At 36.1% G+C, this 22,320-nt stretch overlaps 3 protein-coding genes and 1 long non-coding RNA gene across 5 annotated transcripts in view; 2 read left to right on the top strand and 2 right to left on the bottom strand.

Annotated features, from left to right (window-relative positions):
- Positions 1–13,042, top strand: part of ANKRD42 (ankyrin repeat domain 42) — a 52,523-nt gene extending 39,481 nt beyond the window's left edge. The window contains exons 10-12 of the mRNA XM_008568233.1: positions 858–984; positions 4,101–4,245; positions 12,603–13,042. Coding sequence (XP_008566455.1) covers positions 858–984; positions 4,101–4,245; positions 12,603–12,692 — 362 coding nt within the window. The 3' untranslated portion in view covers positions 12,693–13,042. The remainder of the gene's footprint in view (positions 1–857; positions 985–4,100; positions 4,246–12,602) is intronic.
- A 3,711-nt stretch (positions 13,043–16,753) lies between these two features.
- LOC103586879 lies at positions 16,754–17,444 on the top strand. Its single transcript, XR_550185.1, has 2 exons — positions 16,754–16,808; positions 16,908–17,444. It is a non-coding gene; the product is annotated as an uncharacterized LOC103586879 (long non-coding RNA).
- A 625-nt stretch (positions 17,445–18,069) lies between these two features.
- CCDC90B (coiled-coil domain containing 90B) overlaps positions 18,070–22,320 on the bottom strand; it is a 15,224-nt gene continuing 10,973 nt past the window's right edge. The window contains exons 5-9 of one of the 2 annotated variants that reach the window (XM_008568223.1): positions 22,143–22,184; positions 21,985–22,056; positions 21,838–21,891; positions 20,465–20,579; positions 18,070–18,286 (exon numbers count right to left, since the gene is read on the bottom strand). In XM_008568223.1, coding sequence (XP_008566445.1) covers positions 18,231–18,286; positions 20,465–20,579; positions 21,838–21,891; positions 21,985–22,056; positions 22,143–22,184 — 339 coding nt within the window. In that variant the 3' untranslated portion in view covers positions 18,070–18,230. The remainder of the gene's footprint in view (positions 18,287–20,464; positions 20,580–21,837; positions 21,892–21,984; positions 22,057–22,142; positions 22,185–22,320) is intronic. The other variant, XM_008568224.1, reaches the window with a different exon arrangement.
- Positions 20,510–22,320, bottom strand: part of LOC103586878 — a 12,919-nt gene continuing 11,108 nt past the window's right edge. The window contains exons 6-9 of the mRNA XM_008568225.1: positions 22,143–22,184; positions 21,985–22,056; positions 21,838–21,891; positions 20,510–20,579 (exon numbers count right to left, since the gene is read on the bottom strand). The gene's annotated coding sequence lies outside the window, so the exon portion shown is untranslated. The remainder of the gene's footprint in view (positions 20,580–21,837; positions 21,892–21,984; positions 22,057–22,142; positions 22,185–22,320) is intronic.

The raw sequence follows: 22,320 nt of genomic DNA, 5'->3' as shown, positions 1-22,320 counted from the left end.
TATGCAGTTTGGAACCTACTCTTGGTAGATAATCTCTTGGTAGATAAATGAAGTAAATTAAGAAGAAGAGGCTATGATTTGCTAAACTGATCCAGTAAAGCAGCATTTCTCAGCTTTTGTACTGTTGACATTTTGGGCCAGATAATTATTTTTGTTGAGGGGGGCTGTCCCATGCATTGTAAAATGTTTAGTAGCATCCTGAGTCTCTACCTATTAGATGCCAGTAGCTCAGCCTCCCCCTCCTCACCTTCAAGTCATGTCAAGCAAAAATGTCTCCAGATGTTGCTGAATGTCCTTTGAGGAAGAAAATCATCCCGGGTTGAGAACCATTGCCATAAAAGATGGAAAAATCATAGTTTTGATAGAGAAAGGCTCAAAACAGCTGTCAACACACTTCCTTCTCTTAGCATCTTCTTGCACAGATATGACAAGTGATTAATCACAGAATTTGGGGCTGGATTAGTTTGGGTTTGTTTTAAATTAATCAAGCATATTTCAGTTTTTCTGACATACAGGAGTTTATGCATGGTTCTGTAAAATACCAGTAGTTCTAAAACACTGCTAGTCTTCTTTAAACCTTCTTGTTCATATCATTAACAGTCACAATAATCTGATGCACACTCCAATAACAGGGAAAGAATCCTCCATTTAGGTATTTCATTGCTTGCTCATGCTAATATTCTGTTACTGATATTTATCCTTCTCTGTATATGTAACCCTCCCTTCATTGCCCCCTCTCCCCCAAACCACACAGACAGTGGCTCTAGAGGAAGAATATGCTTTAGAGGACCAACATCCTGTGAGCACATGAGCTGTTATCTGTCTAAACTAGGTTGCTATTCAACTCTGTCTTGCAGTGAGAGCTTATAAGAAAATTGTAGAATTGAGACATCTCTTGGAAATTGCTGAGAGCAACTATAAACACTTGGGAGGGATGACAAAAGAAGATCTAAAGCAGAAGAAAGAACAGCTCGAGTCTGAAAAGTAATGTCCTTAAAACTTTAATGATTTGTTTTTTAGTTACCTCTTAAATGCCATGTGAGGGTTTGTTTTTCAGCAACTTACTATTTCATCCTGCTAAGGGTGTTAGGTTCCATCCTGTTTTCCTCTACAGCTCGAGTCTGAAAAGTAATGTCCTTAAAACTTTAATGATTTGTTTTTTAGTTACCTCTCTAAATGCCATGTGAGGGTTTGTTTTTCAGCAACTTACTATTTCATCCTGCTAAGGGTGTTAGGTTCCATCCTGTTTTCCTCCCAAGCCCCCAGATGGAGAAGGAATTAAGATTTTTTTTTTTAAACTTGTAGTAAAATACACATACCATAAAATTTACCACCTTAACCATTTTTAAGTGTACAGTTCAGTAGTAGTAAGTACACTCGCATTGCTGTATATCCAATCTCCAGAACTCTCTTCATCTTGCAGAACTGACACCCTATAAGGAGTTAATGTTTTTTTGAGAACACAGCTACTTTGAACTTTTCAGCCAGCATAGATGTCACAGTACTGAACATCCTTGTGATACTGTACTGCCCATTCATGAATCTGAGACCCAGTCCTGGGTTCCCATACTGTATTACCCATCTGAGAATGCTCTTGTGCCTAGAGGCAGTGAGCAGTTACATAGCTGTCTTCACCTTTTACTTCCTGCACTCTAAACTGGCTCTCTGGACATTGGATACCTCTCCAATTAATTAATGTCTCTTGGAATAGAGGATGCTTTGTGCTTCCTTCCTCCCACTGTCTCTCTGCCTGCCCATCTGCTTTCTAGAATGGACAGGGAACAAAGAGACAGGAGAGGAGACTCCTACTTTGTTTATTTATTTACTTAGAGACTTCTAGTTTAATCAAACATGGGTCTTTAAAGAGCACTGCATGTGGATTCCCTGCCTCATTCTCTGCTCTCCCTGCCCTTTCCTTTGGTTGTCTCTTTCTGTCATACTCTTAGAACCTGTTTTCCTTTCCTCCATCTCCTTCTGAATCTAGCCTCAGTAAGAGGTCTGATAAATGTATTTACAGTAATATCAAAATCTTTGATAAGGGTTAATGTGTATCCTTCTACAGATGTGTACCTGGGAATTTAAATAGAAGACAAAATCTAAGGCTGAAATACTCTACCTCTTAATGGAATTTTAGATGCTAGGAAGCCTGTGGTAGACCTTTTTGTTTTTTTTTTTTTTTTAGATGAGGGTTCTTCTTGGTGTCTCACAAATCACATCATATAGGTAGCTGTCCACTACTTCTAAACTACTTAAAATATATTTTGAAATATAGAATAGTTTTAGTATTGGCTTTGGCCTATGAGCCTAGCTCAAAGTTCTTAGGTGCCTTTTAGTTTAGAAAAGTACTTCACAGGGGAGTGTTTGTTATCTAGTAATGAGCTTTAAGTTTTTGTTTCCTTTGCTTCTCTTCTGAAGCAGCTACTATATTACCACTACTGCTTGTATTACTTCTGAGTACTGTTATATGCCAGGCATTAGATCAGCCCCTTATGTACATTATCTCTTGCAATCTTCACATCTCCATGAGCTATTATCTCACTATATGATTAGGAAATCAAGTCTTAATATAGAGGTTAAGTAACTTGCATAAAGTCACAAAAAGTGTAGTAAGGGTCAGGGGCGGAGCCAAGATTTTAGCCTGAGTCTGTGATTCCAATCATATTTAGGATCATTTGATTTTAGTAGTCCTACTGGAACTTTTACTCTAGTGGTCACAGAATAGCCTATTGGTGTGAAATGGTTATACTATTGATGTAAGTGATTTTTGAAAAGAATTTTTTTAAAAAGATTATTTTAGCTTTTGTACCAGAATGTAGTTTCATATAAACTGAGACTGCAGCATTTCTTCTAAATTCAACCCTGAGTGTGCTTTAATTCTTCTCTAGCATTTGTTCTCTACTTTGTGTTAAGTGCATCTTGAGACATTACTCTTTGGGTACAAACTTCTGATCTTATATATAGTTGTAAAGAAAAACCGGGTAAGTGTTGGTTTGGGGGATGTCCTTTTGCTTCTGCTGTTATCCATTACTTAGATCAACCTCACTGTCCTGGGGTTGATTTTCCCTACTTATTTGCTGAGCTTCTAGGCTTCCACAATTGACTTTCTTCTTTCCTATCCCCAGTCTTAACCCTACTCACCACTGTACCAGAACTACTACTGAATACTCTTAGATTGCCCTCGAGACCTGGCACCCAACCCAGCTTGCCTTAGGAGCTCTGTTCCCCTCACCATCCAGCTATAAGGCAGAAAAAAACCCTGGTTAAAGTCACAACATCTCTCGTCTGTATTATTGTAAATATCCTCCTGATAGGTTGCCCAGCTTCCTGTCCCTGCCCCTTCACCTCCACCCCTCTGCCCTAATCTATTCTCAACACAGCATCCAGAGTAATCGTATTAAAACAAGTCAGATCATCCCATTTCTCTGCTCACATCTTCAATGGCTTCCCATTTCACACAGTAGAAGCCAGAGTCCTTACTATGACTTATAAGGCCCTACTTCTTCTGGCTTTCTTTTACCTCTCTGACCTACACTACTCTCCCTTTTATTCTTTAAAGTACTCCAGCCACATTGGCCTCTGGTTTTCTTGTGCTTCACCAGGCATATTTCTGCCCTGGGGCCTTTGCATTTGTTGTTCCCTCTGTCTGGAACACTCTCCCCTGATGGCTACATGGTTCTCTCTTGTTTCTTTCAGAACTTTGTTCAGAAACTCCCTTCTCAGTAAAGACTTCCCTAGCCACTGTGTATGATGTGCTAACCTCCTCCTCCACAACATTTGATATTATTTCCTGTTTTATTTTTTTCTCCCTTAGCACTTATTACCTTCTAACATATAATATCTTTTGTTATTTATTTTCTCTACTTTCTGTCTTCTTCCACTACTAAGGTAAGGTCCAGGAGGGCAGATTTTAACCTTTTGTTCACTATTTTATCCCCAGTGCCTAGATCAGTGCTAACTCGTAGTAGACCCTAAGTACATATTTGTTGTACATACATGATTTCTTTATTTGCCTTAAATAAAATACATGGATACTTTCCACTACGGCCAAAAATAATTGATAGTTGACATTGGAGATTGACTAAAAAAACATTTTTTGACAGGACCATCAAAGAGCTACAGGGTCTACTGGAGTATGAACGACTACGTAGAGAAAAATTAGAATGTCAACTGGATGAATGTCGAGCAGAGGTGGATCAACTCAAGGAAACACTGGAAAAAATTCAGGCCCCTAGCTTTGTGGCTATGGTTGGTATTCTTCATAACACTTATTTTTCTCAAGAAATAGCATATAAGAGTAGCTAAGAGTACAAGCTTTGGGCTGGGGCTGTTTGGGTTTGAATCCTGGCTACACCCTTTTCTGATTTGGGTAAGTCATTTAACCTCTTTGTGTTTCAGCTATAAACTGGAGATAATTTATACTTTCTAGAGCTGATGTAAGGATTAAATGAATATATATATATGAAAAATTATATATGTAATTATACAACTCTCTCTCTCTCTCTCACACACACACACATCCATATATAGATGTTGGTTAGAACAGCCACTTGTTTCATAAGTGTGCAGTAAGTATTATTGTTGTTATTGTACCATATAAGGAGAAATATTTATTATAAGCAAAGTAATCAATAAGAATTCGGAGACAAATAGAGAGGTTGTATATTTTAATACTCTAAATAACCAAAATAAAGTGCTTTAAGTGAAATCCACTTTAGAAAGCCTCAGCTCTTCCAAAGAGCAGTTTCAAGAGTAGAAAAGAGCCAGCATAAATGTTGTTATAGCATTTTTTTTCTCAGATTACAAAGTAATAAAAACTAACATTTGTGTAGCACTTGACCTTTACAAAGTTCTTTCGCATGTATTCTTATATGTCATTTGACCTGCCCCATTTAACATACGAGGAAACTGAAGCTCAGAGAGGTTAAGAGACTTGTCTAAATTCACACAGCTAATACTGGTGGGATCAATATTCAGTCTCTCTTTTAACTCCGTAGCCTTGGCTTTTTCATAGGAAATTTTGAATTTGGAATATATCTAGAAAATAAAAAAGTGCTTACAGTGACAAATAAGAAGGACAAATATGTAGAAGGAAGTTAAAAAGAAACTGATATGAAAACATACAAAGAAAAGTGGGTGGAATACAGAAACCAGAGTAAAAGTGACAGCAATAAACCCCAAGTGATGCTTGTTTTTTAGGCCATCTAGTCTCAGAATAGAGCAGGCAGAAAGTACACTGGGGAAACTTTGACCCTCACTTTCTCCTGTGAGTGATGATGGCCATGATATAGCCCTGTGGACAGCTTATCATAACACAGTGTATGTTTCATATTTTCTTTCCATTGGGAAGTTTTTTCTTCAGTCATTTTATTCCAGACCTGTATCACCTCAAATCTGATTTCTAATAAAATCTTCCTGCCTTCTTTTTCTTTTGCACAAATTAATCATTAGTCTCTTTAATTGCCACTTTAAATATATTAAAATAATATACATGCTTGTTATGAAATGTTATAAACAGGATAGATGTTCTTCCTCATACCAAGTTCCATTCTCCAGAGGAAGCTACTATTAACAGTTTGTTATGTCTCACAAACACGTATGTGTATTTCTATGCATATATAAATACAAATACTTCCTCAGTTTCTCTGGGTTTTGGTATCAGCAGTGCTGGATTTTCCAATGGATATAATTAATGACAATAATTAATCTATTCTTTTTATGCTTGCAATACTATTCTTGTATCACCTTTAGCCCCTGGGGAAAATATAGTATCAGAGAGGCCATCTGTACAGTCACGTGGTATAGGCTAGAGGTCTAGGGGACACAGCATCATTCATAACTTACCACCTATGCTCAAATCTGTTTCTTCTCCACCTTGTGGCAGGGACTCTGCACAAAGGTAGGAACATAAGTTATTCTCCAGCTGCATAGGTGGATAATCTTTTGGGATTACCCAAGCTGCACACTTTCTTTTGAGCCAAACTGATTGTCTACTTAAAAATTTTTTAGCTATTTGGAAATTCCTTTTTCTTGCTCAGAAGCATCTGTTCTCACGTTGGGTCTGATTTCATACTCCACAGTCCAGCTTCGCTAACACCTCACTCTCTAGCAACAATGTGCGAGGTTGCAGGAGAGCTGACTTAAGGTGTCTGTACTCTAGCCCATTGTTGTTTGTAGTCTTACTTTAGCTTATACCCAGTTTTTGTAAATAAGCAAATGTCACCAACACCTCATGGCAGCTGCAACTCTGGCATTACTTATTTTCTCTTCTGCAAAAGCTCTGAATTTCAATTTCCTCATCTTTAAAATGGGGGATAATAATACCAACTAGTGGAATTGTATTGTTAAATGAAATATTGTGTAGAAATCCTGAGTGCAATTTCTGGCACACAGAGGTATTCACTATATAGTAGTATTCATTGTATTATTTTCTCCCTTTTCTCCTTTTTCCTTTTTTAAATTTTCTCTATTAGTGATGAATAGACACGGTCAATGGATAAATAAATATGTAGAACCCTATGTAGCTAAGGATATTTATTTTGAGGTCTAATTATATATAAAGTATAAATAAATGAACTTTTCATTTGGGACTTATTTATATGGATTCTTCAAGAAGCTCTGACTAAATCTTTCTCCTGGTCAGGACCTATTATTGAATACAACTGCACCTTTAAACTTATGCCCCTCCCTGTCCCCGCCAAGAATCTGCACTAGTATAATTTTAATTCAGAAAAAAAATTTTAGGGTAGTTTTTAAAAAAAATTTAATATAATTTTATTTTATTAATATTCTTTTTACATTCTATGATGTTGCAGAGTAGTTGGGAGGGAGGGGGAGAGGGGAAAGGGTAAGGAAATGTGAAGGAAGAAGTAGGAAGGAGGAGGGGCGGGATTGAGGCCTGTGGCACCTCCCACATTTCCACAGAGACCAGGGGGTTTCCAGCAATGGCTTGGTCATTGCCGGGCTGGGTGCAGGTGTCAGGGGAGTGTGGCAAAAGCCCTCACCTTCCACCTTCCCAGCTCAGGAACCTGGGGCCCTTCTTGCTGCGCTTGGTAGTCATTGCTGGGCTGGATGCTCATGTTGGGGGACATGACTTGAGGCCCGAGGCCTCCCACTGCCCTGGCTTGGGAGAGCCAGGGGCACTTCCTGCAGCAGCTCAGTGGTTGTCACTGGGCTGGCTGTGTGTGTTGCTGAGGCCCTCAGCCACCCACTGCCCCACTTCGGGAGAGCCTGGAGCACCTCCTGCAGCAGCTAGGTGGTCATTGCTTCGATGGTTGCTTGTGTTGGGGGTGCGTGACTGAAGGCCTTGGCCTCCCACCGCCCCAGCTCGGGAAAGCCTGGGGTGCTTCCTGTGGTGGCTCAGTGGTCGTAGCTGGGGTGGTTGCGCTCATTCGGAGGGTGTGGCCAAGGCCCAAGGCCCCCACCCTGGGACCGATTATGCGTGTCAGGGGGCATGGCTGAGGTCCTTGGCCCTCCCTCCTTTCTGGTTTGGTAGCCCAGGGGACTTCCGGTCCTTCTAGGTGTTATAGGTATTCTTTGGTGAAATGAGACCTTTACTAGTTAATATCAAACTTTGTCTCTGGTGGGTACTTTGGGTATTTTCTTTCTTCTTTCAGTTCTGTGTTGGATTATTTGCTGTTTTCACCACTCAAACTCTGTGCTGGAACTAATTTGCTGTCCTTTGCTTACTTCTAAAATGGGGGAACTTCCTGTGCAGACCAGTACTTGAGCTCTGTGGTTGAGCTAAATTGCTGCTTTGCTGCTGATTCCCTAGGGAAGGCTTTTTGTGTAACTCAGGTGTTAGTGATTGACTTTATACATACTTCAGTGCTAGTGAAATCTGGTGCACCCGGGTTGTGTAGAAACACTGGTTTGGGCCTGAGTCTTTTCATCAAACTGCACCCCATGCAAATCTGTATTCCTGACCAGTCTCCTCTGAGGGCTTCTACACTGATTGGGGCAGATCAGCTGTCCTTGCTGTGCCCCAGTGTCTCCCCAGTGGGCCTGTCTCCCCCACTGCCTGTGCTCCAAACACTTCCCATGGGAGGGGCCATGCTCTGGTCCCTTATGATGATTCACTGGCCTCTGAGTGGCTCCTTTTTTTCAGTTGTTGTGGCTCCTCAGTCCTGTGTGGGTCCACTGGAACCCCTTAGTGGTATTGCTGTCCTCGGGGTCACCAAGGCCCTCTTCTCCCCTGCCACCTCCAAGCAACTTCATCCAAAAGGCACAGCTGCAGTTTTTGCCAGCTCCTGCTCCATGCGCTCAGCAGCTCCAGCCTGGAAATGGTGGGATTCAAAACGGTTGGTGGGGTTTTTCTTTCTCTCATCATGGCTTCTCCCACCTTCATGTACTCTGTAGGTCTCTCCTCCTCTTCCCCTGAGCTCTAGCGGCCCCAGCTTGGCTGTTGTTGCTTTTTTATAGTTGTAAATTGGTTGATTTGTGGGAGAGAGTGACGTTGGGGATCGTGTATTCTGCCATCTTGACCAGAAGCTCTAGGATAGTTTAAGATAGTTTGACATATGCAACATCAAGACTAGATTTTTTCCCCCCAATCTCTATATTTAAATTAATGAATGGCATCATCATTTTCTCAGCTACCCATGACTAGCTTTGTTTTCTCCTTTAACCCATATGAAAAGGGTGCCCATCTCTTAGATGGGAACATACAAGTGGTCTTCAAGAACTTCATGGAAGTATTCATATTCTCTTTTGATTTAATTTTTGTATGATCTTTCTGAAGTACCCTTGTACTCTTGTACTTTCACCACTGCCCTGGTTTATGTTTCTGTTCCTTTCTATCCAAACTATCATGTTAGAATTTCTGTATCTAGTCCTTCCCTATCCAAGTCCATTTGACTCACTGAAGCCAGCTTGATTTCCTTGTCACTCATTGGATTGAAAATCTTCCTTGCCTGAATAAAGTACTGATTTGTCAGTTTGGTATTCAGTCCTAACTTACCTCACCAGCCTTGTTTTTATCTATTCTCCTACATGTAGCCTATCTTTTCTCAACTTACCCCACACTTGCCCACCACCAAGTCTTTGTTCATTTTGTCCATATACCTTGAAGTCTCCCCATCAACTCTTGCTCTCAAAATCTCCTGGGAACCATCTCGTTCATCACCCCTTTCCTAATCCCCCTAACCATATATGACCTCTCTTTCCACCAAAAACTACTCTGAGGGCATTTCATCATTTGTATTACAGCTTGATTGGGCACTTACTTTACCCACAGTTCCAAAAATTTGTTTCATGAGATTATCTAACTTACCTTAATAGTAGCACTGTGGTTATTATCAACAGGTATTAAGTCCTTTTGTGTTGGGCTTAGAGTCAAGACTTTATATTCAGCAGATATTATCTTTATTTTACAAATGAAGAAACCAAATCTCAAATAATTTGTAAAGTTACAGTTTGTTAGATGTGTAGCCATGATTTTAACCTAACTGCCTAGCCTGAAGTCCATGCTTCTAACACTATTTGTTATTGCCATTATAAACCTCTCACCCTCCCTTTCTTACTGTGCTTGTGAGAAAATTTATTTTGAAAAATTTGTCTTTAAAAATTTTTGATGGTGTTATAACATCAAGATCAAGGGTTCGGATCCATGTACCTGCCAACTGCCAAAAAAACAAAAAGAACTTTTGATGATAGCTCTTTAATAGAGTTGGTTAACTTATGAAAATTTAAAGATAGAATTGATAGTAATTTTGTTAAAATGTTATTTGTATTGGGATAATATACTATAAGTTCAAATATATATTTTAAGATATGTCTTAAATTTGAAGTTGATGTGATAAAGCCTGACACAGTATGGTAGCTCCATGGCCTTGGGATAGGAAAAAAATGGACAGACTAGATGGACTTCATTAAAATTAGATTTCAGTTCATCAAAGATAATATTAACAGATTTGAAAAGGCAAGCAAAAGTGTAGGAAAAGATATTTCCTTCCTTCCTCTCCTTTTCTTTTTTCTCTACTATCTGAGAAAGAAGTTGTATCCAGAATGTGTAAAGAACTTACACAAATCAATATGAAAAAGACAATCCAGTAAAAAAACTGGGCGAGATTTGAACAGGCAATTCACAAAGGAAGATATCCAAGTGGTCAATAAACATATGAAAATGTACTCAAAATCCTTTGCTATCAGCAATTAAATTAAAACCCAAACAAGATGCCAATATATACCCACCAGAAAGGCAAAAATTGAAACAAAACAAAACAAACATTATGAAGTGTTGGTGAGGATGCGGAGTAACTGGAATTCTTGTCCACCACTGATGGGAGTATAAATTGGCTTAATCACTTTGGAAAATTATTTGGCAGTACCTATTAAAGCTGAACATATCCAAACCTATGACTCATTAATTCCTAGTGGAATTAGTACTTGTATCTTGGTGTACACAGATGGGCACAATACATGTACAAGAATTCCATATTAGCATTATTATAAATATCCCCCAAACTAGAAATAATCCCAAAATTCCATTAATAGTAAGAATCAGTATATACATTTTGGTGCATTTATGCAATGGTTTATACAGCTATGAAAATATATGAGTTATTATGCTATATATCACCATGGATGAATTTCACAAACATAATGCTGAGCAAAAGAAGATAATACAAAAGAGTATATACTGTATGATTCAATGTAGTCCAAAAATAGGTAAAATAAATCAAGTCAGTAGTACCTGAGAGGAGTCAAACGAAGACTTCTGGGATGCTGGTGTGTTCAATCTCTTGATCTCAGTTGTGGTTATGTGCATGTGTTCACTTCATAAAAACTCATCAGATTGTTCTTTTATGCGTACTCTTTGGGTATGTATATTATATTTGAATAAAAATGTTTACTATAAAATTTAAACTAGTTGGGAACTAATAATAGGTTTGGCAGAGATGTCTATGCACAGAGAGATTTATGTAACAGTGAACTCATAGATTCTCTCTAGAACCAGCATTAATCAGGAGGTCATTGGTCTAAAGTTTAGGCCATGTTTGCTAATCAAGAATGGCTGATGTAGAACTGGTAATATTCCATGATTACCTCCCAAGTTTAAATTAACTTTGTTTTCTGTCTGTGAAGGTTAGGAACTGGGTTAGACTTTGATATGGTCTCTGCTGGACTTCTACTTGACCTCTGACATCCTAGCCTGTTGGCCTACAGCGATCCTTGGAGCATTTTGAGAGTTTAAATGAGCTTATCCAGGTTCAGCTCTTAATCTGGGGAAGTTCTAGAAGCTTGTGATTTCTCTTTCTCTCTCTCTCTTTTTTTTTTTGGTTATAGTTTGTTTTGACACTCTGTTAAGAAGAATTGTCTTGCTGAGCAAGAAGGTGGAATTTTCTTTTTGTTTCATATGCTGCCCAGAACTTCTCAGATTACATGTACTTTTTTAAAAAGTAAGAATTCTGTATACCCAAGCAACAGTTTGTAGATCCATAACCTCTGTCAACAGTGTCATGTGTAGAATTATTAATCTCTTCAACAAGCCTGTAAATCATTTTAGGGCAAAAATACTGGTTATATTTAAAACATATACATTTTCACACTGGGATTTTTGTCTAATTTTGTTGTAGTAATAGACTACATTTACATTTAGAATTGCTTTTGGTGCCTAAGCACCATGATTCATATAATCAGTATTTCAGTATATAGTTCTCATTTCCTGAGTTTAGGAGAAAATACATATTAAGGAGACTATATCTCTGGCTATACTACATGATGAGGAAATGAGGAATCTTAGTAAAAAATATTCCCCCAATATAGAAACTTTTGGAATTTGAAAATTTGGAATCTTCAAAGAGTACTTTCTGGGAGGCCTGTTGAAGGTCAAGCACATGTTTTCTTTTGAACTAGTTGTATGGTTAAGACCTGGTTTGATAGAACAACATATATTTGGTGTCAGTAGGGGCTCTGATATTTAACCATTATTTTTATAATGTTTGGAATCCTTAAAATGCCTTCTAATGAGTTAGTATATATGAAAGGTAAAGGAAAATAAATATTACTGTTTCTGAAGGTCTTGTAACTCTATTAAAGCACTAGAAAACTGGCTACATCTGACAAGTAGCTACCTCTTTTCTTCTATATTTTCTATGTTCTTTCTTAAGTTCCATCTAGTTAGATGAGGTTAAAATCCTGCCACACCTCAGTGTTTTTCTTCCTGGACATCTTTGCATCCAGTTCCCTAATGATCTTGAGGGATTCCTGAAACCAGGGAAGGTGGGGCTGAATTAAGCACTTTCTTTTCTATCTGCTACTCTACCGCAGACTTCTAAGTGGGAACCAGATCTTATTCCTTTTTGTAACCTAAAATGATATACAGTATACAATATACAGTGTACAGTACAGTTGTAGGAACTAAATGATGTAGAGATAAGACTGAATGATTTCTCAAGGTGCCTCTCAGCCTTATGATTCATCACAATACCATGCACTAGTACTTCAGATTTGGGAATTTATTTACATAAAATCCTAAAAGAAATTTAATCAGAGTTGAAAATATTAGCATGCTTAATTTTTTTTCTTTTGAATAGACAATGGAGAAAGATGAAAATGTGTGTTAGCATGAAAACTTTATTTGACCCTCTTTTCTTTGTTTATAGGAAGACAACTCTTCTTGTGAGTCAAGCAAAGAGAAGAGGCAAGTGAAAAAAAAGGTGTCTTCTGGAGGAGTGTTTGTGAGAAGGTACTAGTCAGTGAAATAACTTTTAATAAACTTGCTTGATTTTTCTTTCATTTTTAAAATTAATGTAAATGTAAATCTATATGAACTCTTCTCAGAATTACTCTGATATGCTACTATTCCAGTTCTGAGGGCAGAAATATGTTATATAATATCAAAGGGATTTTTAAAATTATTGTTATGTACTCCTCCTCCCAATATACTTTTTTATATATCTACATAGGCAAGTCAAGAGGTTTATGAGTAATTAATTTTGAAAGTATTCACATAAATTTTAAAATATAAGACAGTATAGTCTAGTAATAAAAAGAAGTCTAGCTCTGGATATTAAAAATTATTAAAAATTCTATTATAGCTCCATAATAGAATTGTAATATTTCTTTCACTTTCTAGAGTACCGCTTACTACTATTAGAGTGGATATGTTTTTTTGTTTTAATTTTTCAAATGACTTGACTTTGGGAGAAAATGCAACATAAGATCAATAAGTTTCAGAAAAGAATGACTTTACAATAACAACCAAATCTCACTCTGGAAAGTTTTACCTAAAATGAAAATCAGTTCTTGTGAAAGGGGAAAAACAATGTATGCTTGCTAAAAATCCTCACTTAAGTAATCTTCAGATATCAACCATTGTTCTGTCTTGCAAATTTAAAGAAAAGGAATACAGAGAAGAGGCAGGTTACGTGGGGTAAGAAATACGTGGCTTTATTCTTTTTCCCCCTCAAGCTTAAAGATTAGTTGTACTTTGCTGACCAAAAAACAACTATGGCATTTCAGTTCAGTTCTGATTTCAATTCCCTCATTTTTCCTACTTTCTCTTTCCCCATTCTTCCCTCTGTGAGCTAGCAAAGATTTGTGACTATCTTGGGGCAGTTGTCTAGATCCTGTTTTCCCCTGAAGATCTGATTACTAGCTTTGGATTTCACTGGCAGCACTCTTCTCACCATATACCAGACTGCCCACCCTCTGGACTCTCACCTGTACCTTACCTGGACGCTAAAGGCTGTTTTGATTCAGTATCATCAGAACTAGTTTGCCCTGAAGAGAGTGCATTTGATTACTGAGACTAGTTCACGCTGGTCAAGGGTCTGTAAGCAAGTGTGAAAAAACGGCTTACCTATCCCGTTTGATAACTCTTGTATTCACCGTTGTTAGTTTCTCTGTGATTTCCAATAGGCTTTCAATCTATGTAACAATTGGGCCCTTTATCATTTATTGGGCCCTTTGTATGATATCTGTTCCAAGTCCTTTACTATCTCTTAATTCTCACAACAGTCATATGAGGTAGGTGTGCTTTATAGATGGAGGTTAAGTAGTTGTGCCTGGGATTAAACAACCCAGAGCTGGGATTCTAACCTTGGCAGCAAAAGTTCAGAACCTGTATCCTCTTAATCGTTACTGGAATTCCAAATCCAACATTTCCTTCACCTTCAGGGAGTATACACACCGTTACTTTTTCCCTCTAACCTTATGACCCTAAAGTTAATCCCAACCTTCAGAACCTGTATCCTCTTAATCGTTACTGGAATTCCAAATCCAACATTTCCTTCACCTTCTGGGAGTATACACACCGTTACTTTTTCCCTCTAACCTCATGACCCTAAAGTTAATCCCAACTGTGGAAACAGTTTGTTATGCTTGCTACAGTTTTCTTAAGACCATGTCTCTAGCCTCTTTCTGTACCAGTGAGGTAGGAAATACCAGAAGAGTGTTATAATAGAATCATGCACCCTTGTGGCAGAGGTTCCCTGGTTGTACTCCAAAATTTGTCCTCCTTTCTTCCATAGTAATAGGATTTACTTGGGTTTGTGGCTGCTCAGAATAAGGACTAATTTCCCAATTTCCCTTGCAGTTAACATGCCAAGTTATGGCCAATGGAATGTGAACAAAAAGTGTGTAAAATCTTAGGGTTATGTCCCTACAGGGAAAGGGCTTGCCCACCTCTTGTCCCTTTCTTCTTCTGGAATGTGGATATGAGGGTAACACCAGGGATGCTTGAGGAGCAATGAAACAAAAAGGAGCCAGGGCCCTGACACTATGGAGCTGACACATTAGCCTTAGAATGCTTACACTGGACTGTAAGTAAGAGAGAAATGAACCTACATCTTAGTTAAGCCACTGTTATTCTGGGTCTTATTATAGCAGCTAAATTAAAATTGTAATACAATCCCCAAATTATGTGTATTTATTTATAAATCACATACACGTATTATTGTTATGTTAGGTTAATGGAACAAAAATAGAAGTGAAAAAGATGTTAAAAAGTGATAGAAGTTATTTTCTTCCTATGACTCAGTAGATTGTCTATCTCTTGAGAAAGAGGTACTCAAGCTGGAGATTACTAGTATATTGAGTAAGAGCATGAAATTTGTAGTTTAAGACTTTGGTCTGTGTGACTTATTTGATGGGTGACCTTGAGCAAGTTACCTAAATTCACTAAGCTTGTTTCTTCAGCTATAAAATGAGGATAATACCATCTACTTAAGAGGAGAGCTGTGAAAACTAGGTGAGTTGATATATATACTATTTAGCATATTTGCTGTTATACAGTCAATGGTAATTACTACTATTCAAAGACAATCAGTAATTTCAGTGATGGTGACCATAGCCTTTTTCACTGCCTCATTTTTTTTTATGTTAAAAAATATTATTTAAAAAATTGACTTAAAATGTTACGTATCTAAATTCTTAAAGTTTGACAAAATGGGCATTATAAACTTTGAACTGTTTTTCAAATATGGTGAAGGATTTTTACTGACTTGCTTGTTCTATTTTGTCACTAAAGTGCTATGAATGGGCACATTAGGATGAACTCTATGGCCATAAATAAGGTGAAGAGCTAATCCTCTTGGATCCATTACTGGATGCAAGACACTTCATTTGCTAAATACCTAAAATGAGAATAAATACAGATCTATTTTATCTTTAGTGGCAATAAGCTTGGAACATGCATGTTTTATTTGTTGAGGTTTGAGGAAGTGCAATAAATGGTACCCCTCTTTCCCATCTGAGTTGTAAACATAATTGAGATGAATGAATAAACCAATATAGTGGCCTAAATTATACCTTTATTTACTGATAAAACTGATATTGGCGAATAGGGTTTTTATTGTCAGTCCATTAAGCTTTCCATCACTGAATTCTAGAATTGGACAGATTTACCCTGTCTGAAGCATCATTGTACTGGGGCAGGCCCCACCCTTAAGAGGCAGAGGCTGATCCTATAGGAGCCGAACAGAATGAATGCTGTCTGCAGACAGGCTGATTGCATACAGGAGTGGGGAGGAAGTGATTGGGCCACTTGAGCCTTGTTTCTCCTTCCAAATTTATAACTAGATAACCACTTTACTTCACCTAGGGCAGAGCAGAAAAGGAAATAAAGAAAGAGTGATGACAATAATGTTACGCTATTGGAGCTTCCTTCACATGGAGAAAAAGCGGCATTCCCTCTCAATATTTTAGCATATTTTAAACTGTAACAAACCAATAATTTATTTGCTTGTGTAATGTCTCTCTTCCCATAAGATTGTCAGTTCCCTGAGAATGAAACCATGTTCACCTCTGTGTACACGAGGACTAACTAGCATGTTGTTTACCTGAACATAGCAGGCGGTCATATTGGTTAAGTGAACAAATGTACTATAATTTGTAGACTTTAACTTATATGGTCCTTATTTATTAACCCAATAGAAATTTATCTACAGTGTGCTAAGATCTCTCTTAGGCAAGATTCTGAGATAAAAATGAATCAAAATGCAGCAGCATAATGTTAAAATACAGTTTTTGTTTTGAAAACAACACATCAGTTAGACCTTTGAAGATTTAATTGGAAAGTCTCTGATTCTCACTCTTTGGACCATATGGACCAGCCTCTTGACTGCTCTATACTACAGACTCCTTGTTTATAGCTAAACAAATGAAAGGGTTATTTTGAATTACTAATTGACTATCAGACTTTTAAAGCTATTGCCAAGTCATTATGAAATCTTTTGAAATGTTTAGTACTTTCTGGCCTTGGCTTCTTGATCTGAATAAAAATAAGGTGAAAATGACGTTTTGTAATTNCATGTTCACCTCTGTGTACACGAGGACTAACTAGCATGTTGTTTACCTGAACATAGCAGGCGGTCATATTGGTTAAGTGAACAAATGTACTATAATTTCCATGTTCACCTCTGTGTACACGAGGACTAACTAGCATGTTGTTTACCTGAACATAGCAGGCAGTCATATTGGTTAAGTGAACAAATGTACTATAATTTTTTACAGTAGACTTTAACTTATATGGTCCTTATTTATTAACCCAATAGAAATTTATCTACAGTGTGCTAAGAACTCTCTTAGGCAAGATTCTGAGATAAAAATGAATCAAAATGCAGCAGCATAATGTTAAAATACAGTTTTTGTTTTGAAAACAACACATCAGTTAGACCTTTGAAGATTTAATTGGAAAGTCTCTGATTCTCACTCTTTGGACCATATGGACCAGCCTCTTGACTGCTCTATACTACAGACTCCTTGTTTATAGCTAAACAAATGAAAGGGTTATTTTGAATTACTAATTGATTATCAAACTTTTAAAGCTATTGCCAAGTCATTATGAAATCTTTTGAAATGTTTAGTACTTTCTGGCCTTGGCTTCTTGATCTGAATAAAAATAAGGTGAAAATGACGTTTTGTAATTTCTTTGAAATTACGTATATACTACCAATCGATATTATTACATAAGAAAAAATAAAGTAGATCCAGTAACAACAAAACAAAATAAAAATCTGAATTTCCCTATGTGTTTCTTGAAAGTAGGTACTGTATATCAATAGGTATTTGCTTAATTTAAATGAATCATTAAGAGAAGCTTTGTTTTATGTAATGAATTTAAGATGGGTTAACAAACTGGTTTAAGTTAAGAAGCAGGGATAAACAGATTTTTGTGTATCAAAATTTAAATAAAATGTGATCAGAGCTCAATATTTAACACAACTCAATAGATTTTATACTGTTATACACTTACACTAGAGCATGCATTATTTTAAAATTTATTGTTTTAGTTCATTACAAAAAAGAAATCTCCAGCAATATGGTAAGTCACTTTTAAAATCCAAATAAAACTTTGTTATAATAATCTATGTAATTGTACAATAGCTATAGGGAAAGTTAAGTCCAATAAGAAGTATGTAGGCTAGGGAATACTTTTCAAATTTGCAGCAGATACAACAAAATCCTATATGATTTACAGAGTTGCTCAAGCAAACACAAGAAAACTGGTTCAGTTTCTATGAACTATCAAAAGGATAAGGATAAAATGCCCTATCTTAAATAATTTTGAATGACAGCTTTTTGACATAATAAAATAAAGACACAGACATACAATAAAGACAAAATACCTTTTCCCATTCTGAAACACTTTTCTTTAGTCCATATCTTTTGAATAATCTTGTTGAAGTACGTTTCTGCTGTAACTGACAATGTTCAAAGTAAATCTATCCTGGTTTAATGTTCTAAGAAGTCAACAGCAGAAGCAGGAGCATTAAACAGTAGTTTCACTGTTACTTCCAGATTCTATAAATTCCCAAAGCTATCGCCAAGCAAGTGAACACTGAGGCTGTGAAAAGAAGAAACTATGTTACAGGTCATGTATTTTTGATTGCAGAGATAAAGAAAATATTTTATCTTCCATATAAATGAAGAGCAAAAAACAAAGGAAATCCATCCAATTTTCTACTTTATGGTTTTCATTTCCTAGAAAATTAAAGTAAGAATAAAAGATATCTTTGAAGACAGGATTAATGCTAATTCTTCTTAAAAAGCTTCCTGTATTTTAAAACAGACTAAGGATGACAGTAATTTTAAAATGTAGTTATGTCATTAGAATCTATAAACAGTATTTAAAGTCACTATTAACATTAGCATTATTAATAACGACTACTTTAAATAATTATAAACTCTAATTTCAGATCTTACAATAAACGAACATCTTACCTATATTTAAAAATTATGTATTTAAGCTAGTATAATAGACATCAATATATCTATGAGAAGAAAATTTTAATTGCCTTTTCAGTACATTTTAAAATTATTTCTCTCATAATTATTTTAAGAATGAAATTTTAATAAAAACCCCTTTAAAAAACTCAATGAGGTAAAAGAAGGCAGAAAAAGGATAAGGCCTTTTAAATAGTTTATATACCACCTACTCTTTATGTTACATCATTTTGGGTAGAAACCCTTTCTGTTCTGTCAGCTTTAAGAAGCTAAATCAGAGTGAGGCTTTTAGGGACTCCCTAGACTCCCAGTTTGTTTAAACAGCCATGAACAAATTTTTTAAGTGGTGACTGAGGTGAAGGGGTGAACTTTTATGACAAAAGATACAAGGAATTAGTCTTTCAAAGAAAAGCTCTTCTATTTATCATGTGTCAGGTAGTGTGCTAATGTGCTGAGCAATTTTATTCTGGGCAGCAATTTGTTACTATCAAAGTTTTTAAATGTGCATATCTTTGGGCCCCAAATTTTAAATGGGCACAGCAGTTTGTTATACAGAAATACTAGCACAAAGGCACAAAGTAATAAATATACACACACACATATATGGCTGTTCAGTGCAGTATTGTTCTTAATAATGAAAAACTGGGAGTAAAATACCTATTAATAGAGGACTAGATAAATTAATACGATTTTTTTTTTGTGTGTGTGTGTGTGTGGCTGCTGGTACAGGGATCCAAACCCATGACCTCAGTGTTATAACACTATGCTCTAACCAACTGAGTTAACTGGCCAGCCCAAATTACAGCATTTTTATGCAATGGGATACTTTGCTTTCTAATAAAAAGACGTTTATGTATGTGTTGACATGGAAAGATATTTTAGACATTTTGTTAAATATTAAAAAGTTGTAAAGTAAACTGTAATGTAGATCTAATAATTATTTTTTAAGAAGTATATATAATGTTTTTATACAGAAGAAAAAGCCTAGAAAAATTTATACTACTAATAGTAAATACAGGAAAAGAATTTGGAAGGCTTTCACTTTCATTTATACTGCTTTTGAATTATATGAACAATTTATAATTAAAATGATTAAAATTTTACTTTATTTATTTTTTAATAAAAAGAAATAAAAAAGGCAGGGGCCGGCTGGTTAGCTTAGTTGGTTAGAGCATAGTGTTGCAAACACCAAGGTCAAGAGTTTGGATCCCCAAACTGGCCAGCCACCAAAAAAACAAACAAAAAAAGACAAATACTACTTGACTAGGGCATTCTTCCTAGCTCATTGGGGCCCTGTAATTGGGTCAGATCATATGGTACTTAAGGAGCTCTCAGTATGTGAAAATAATCAAATTTTAGGGTAGTAAATATGCTCAGTTAGTTGATTCAAGTTAAGAGGTTATTCCTCTCCCTACCCTGCTTGCTATGGTTTTTAATGCCCTATATCTACTTTAGTGATCTTTCTCTCTAGCCCACCCAAATCCTTACAGAAGAGCATAAGCAATCAAAAGAAAATTTTCATTTCTTTTCATTGTGGAATACCCAGTTTTGTACTTGTGTTTATGTATTTTTTTGATATCCATATGCTTTTCCTACTAATAAGTTGCAGAGCCTCCTGTTAAACGTATCTTGAGCCTGGAACCGTCTTCAAGCACTACAGGGGATGAAACAAAAAAGGAGTCTTGTTATAACTCCTTTTTTTCCCCTGTGCCTGCATGGTTACCTTGGGAAGTAGGAACTAACAACTCTGAAAATTAAATGATAGCCATTCCTTTCTCTGCAAGACAAATAGTCTTACCTGCAAGATAACGAATTGTCTCAAGTTTGTTAGACTCCATCAGTGTTTTTAAGGAAGCAATTTCAGTGTCAATTTTATTACTGGTCTCTGAAATAATACTTTTGGTTTGGGTATCCTGTAGTAAATAAGAATAAACAAGAGTACTACACTTTGTTCCTAAGTATTAAGGACAAAAACATTTACATCAGAAACCCTCACTTTATGGGCTAAAAGTCTTAATTGGGGAATCACAATAAAACCACAGTAGTATTAAAAAAAAAAAAAAGTGAACACTGCCAACTGACAAATCACACTCATTCTGGTTTCAGACTGGGAGATTATTTGTCAGGATTATCATATACTGGGCATATTCTACTAAAAACCTCATAATAAGATATGTGAGACATAAATATGTAAGATGATAAACTGAGAGGCAAAAATTTTAGTCAGAGAACTATCACTTTATGTGTATAAAGTCCTTGGGATATTATGGTTAAATACCTGATGGATAACACTGAATGCTATGTGTATGGGGGCAAAGAGAAGAGATAAGATGGTATCTAAAGCTCGGAAATTAGTGGTGAGAGAATTTGCTGACATCTTTATCTCCTATATCTGAGTAAGAAGTAAGAGAAGGGAACAGGATCTTTGAGAGGACAATGTGACCTTCCCTTCTATTAAATTATAAGCAAGAGTGATGTCTCTTCTGTTAACATATAAACCAAATCGCTTTTAACTTTTAAAAAAAGGACTAGGCTGAGTCAGAAAACTGGCTTTTACTCAAGCCATAGAGATTAAGACTAAGAAAGTAAGCAGTACTTCTGAGTATAGTGTTTAGAATCCAGGTTCTTATCCCAGCTCTACCACTTATTAGCTGGGTGACCTTAACCTCTTAGTGCCTTATTTTCCAAATTGGTAAAATGTGAACAATAGTGCTTACCTTACAGAGCTAATATGAAGATTAAATGAATTAACATAAGTAAATCATGAAAATAATATTTGATGCATAAAAAACGCTCAATAAATATTTACTATGATCTTTTTTAAAACTTAAGATATTTAATTGAGCTTAGGCACTCATTTCAATACCAGTTCTGAAATACCAGTAGTGAATCTTTGTATTTAAAAAATAGTTATTTCCTACATAAAAATAATTTATTTAAAGTATACTAAGCGGAAAGCATGATTCTTACTCTGGGGCCACAGATCATGTATGACTATCTACTTGGTGGCAGCTTCCCCAAAAGTGTTGGCTGACTATAATAGCTATGAGGAAATCATGGATTCTACAGGGCTACCTTTTTAAATTCTACACTTATAAACTGATACATATAAAAGTAGTTATACAAGGCACAAGAACTGTACAAAAGAGAAATTTTTATGTACTACTTTACCTTTCTGGTAAACTCTGTGGTTGCTTCCATAAGTTGCTTTTCTTGATCTGTAAACTAAAGGATATGAAGCAGCAAGAGATTAAAACAAACAAAAAAAGACTAAAAATAATTAAAAAGGAATAAATAACCAATTTAAAAACACATTACCATATCTGTTACTCTGCTCCTTTCTAGATTGATGTCTAGTTTATTATCCGCTCTGATTCGACTGGTTTCATTCTTTAAAGAATATAAAAATATTTTAAAAGATGATCTTATAATGAATATTTGTTCTGAAATTAATAAGGGGAAAAAATTTCACTTACTATTAGTTGTTGTTTAACTTGGTCTAATTCAATTTTCATTTTCTAGGTATAAGAAAGACCACATGCAATTAGCATTAAACCACAAGTCCATATTATGATTTATTATAAAAATCTGAAACACTGGATTAGCAAAATTTGGACAATATATGGATTTCTGATATAGGATTTGATAAAAAAA

The sequence above is a fragment of the Galeopterus variegatus genome, unplaced genomic scaffold, assembly GCF_000696425.1.
Source record: "Galeopterus variegatus unplaced genomic scaffold, G_variegatus-3.0.2 Scaffold389, whole genome shotgun sequence".
Classification (NCBI taxonomy): Eukaryota; Metazoa; Chordata; class Mammalia; order Dermoptera; family Cynocephalidae; genus Galeopterus; species Galeopterus variegatus.
Note: the sequence above shows the minus strand (reverse complement) of the source record. Positions and strands in the feature narration are given on the sequence as shown.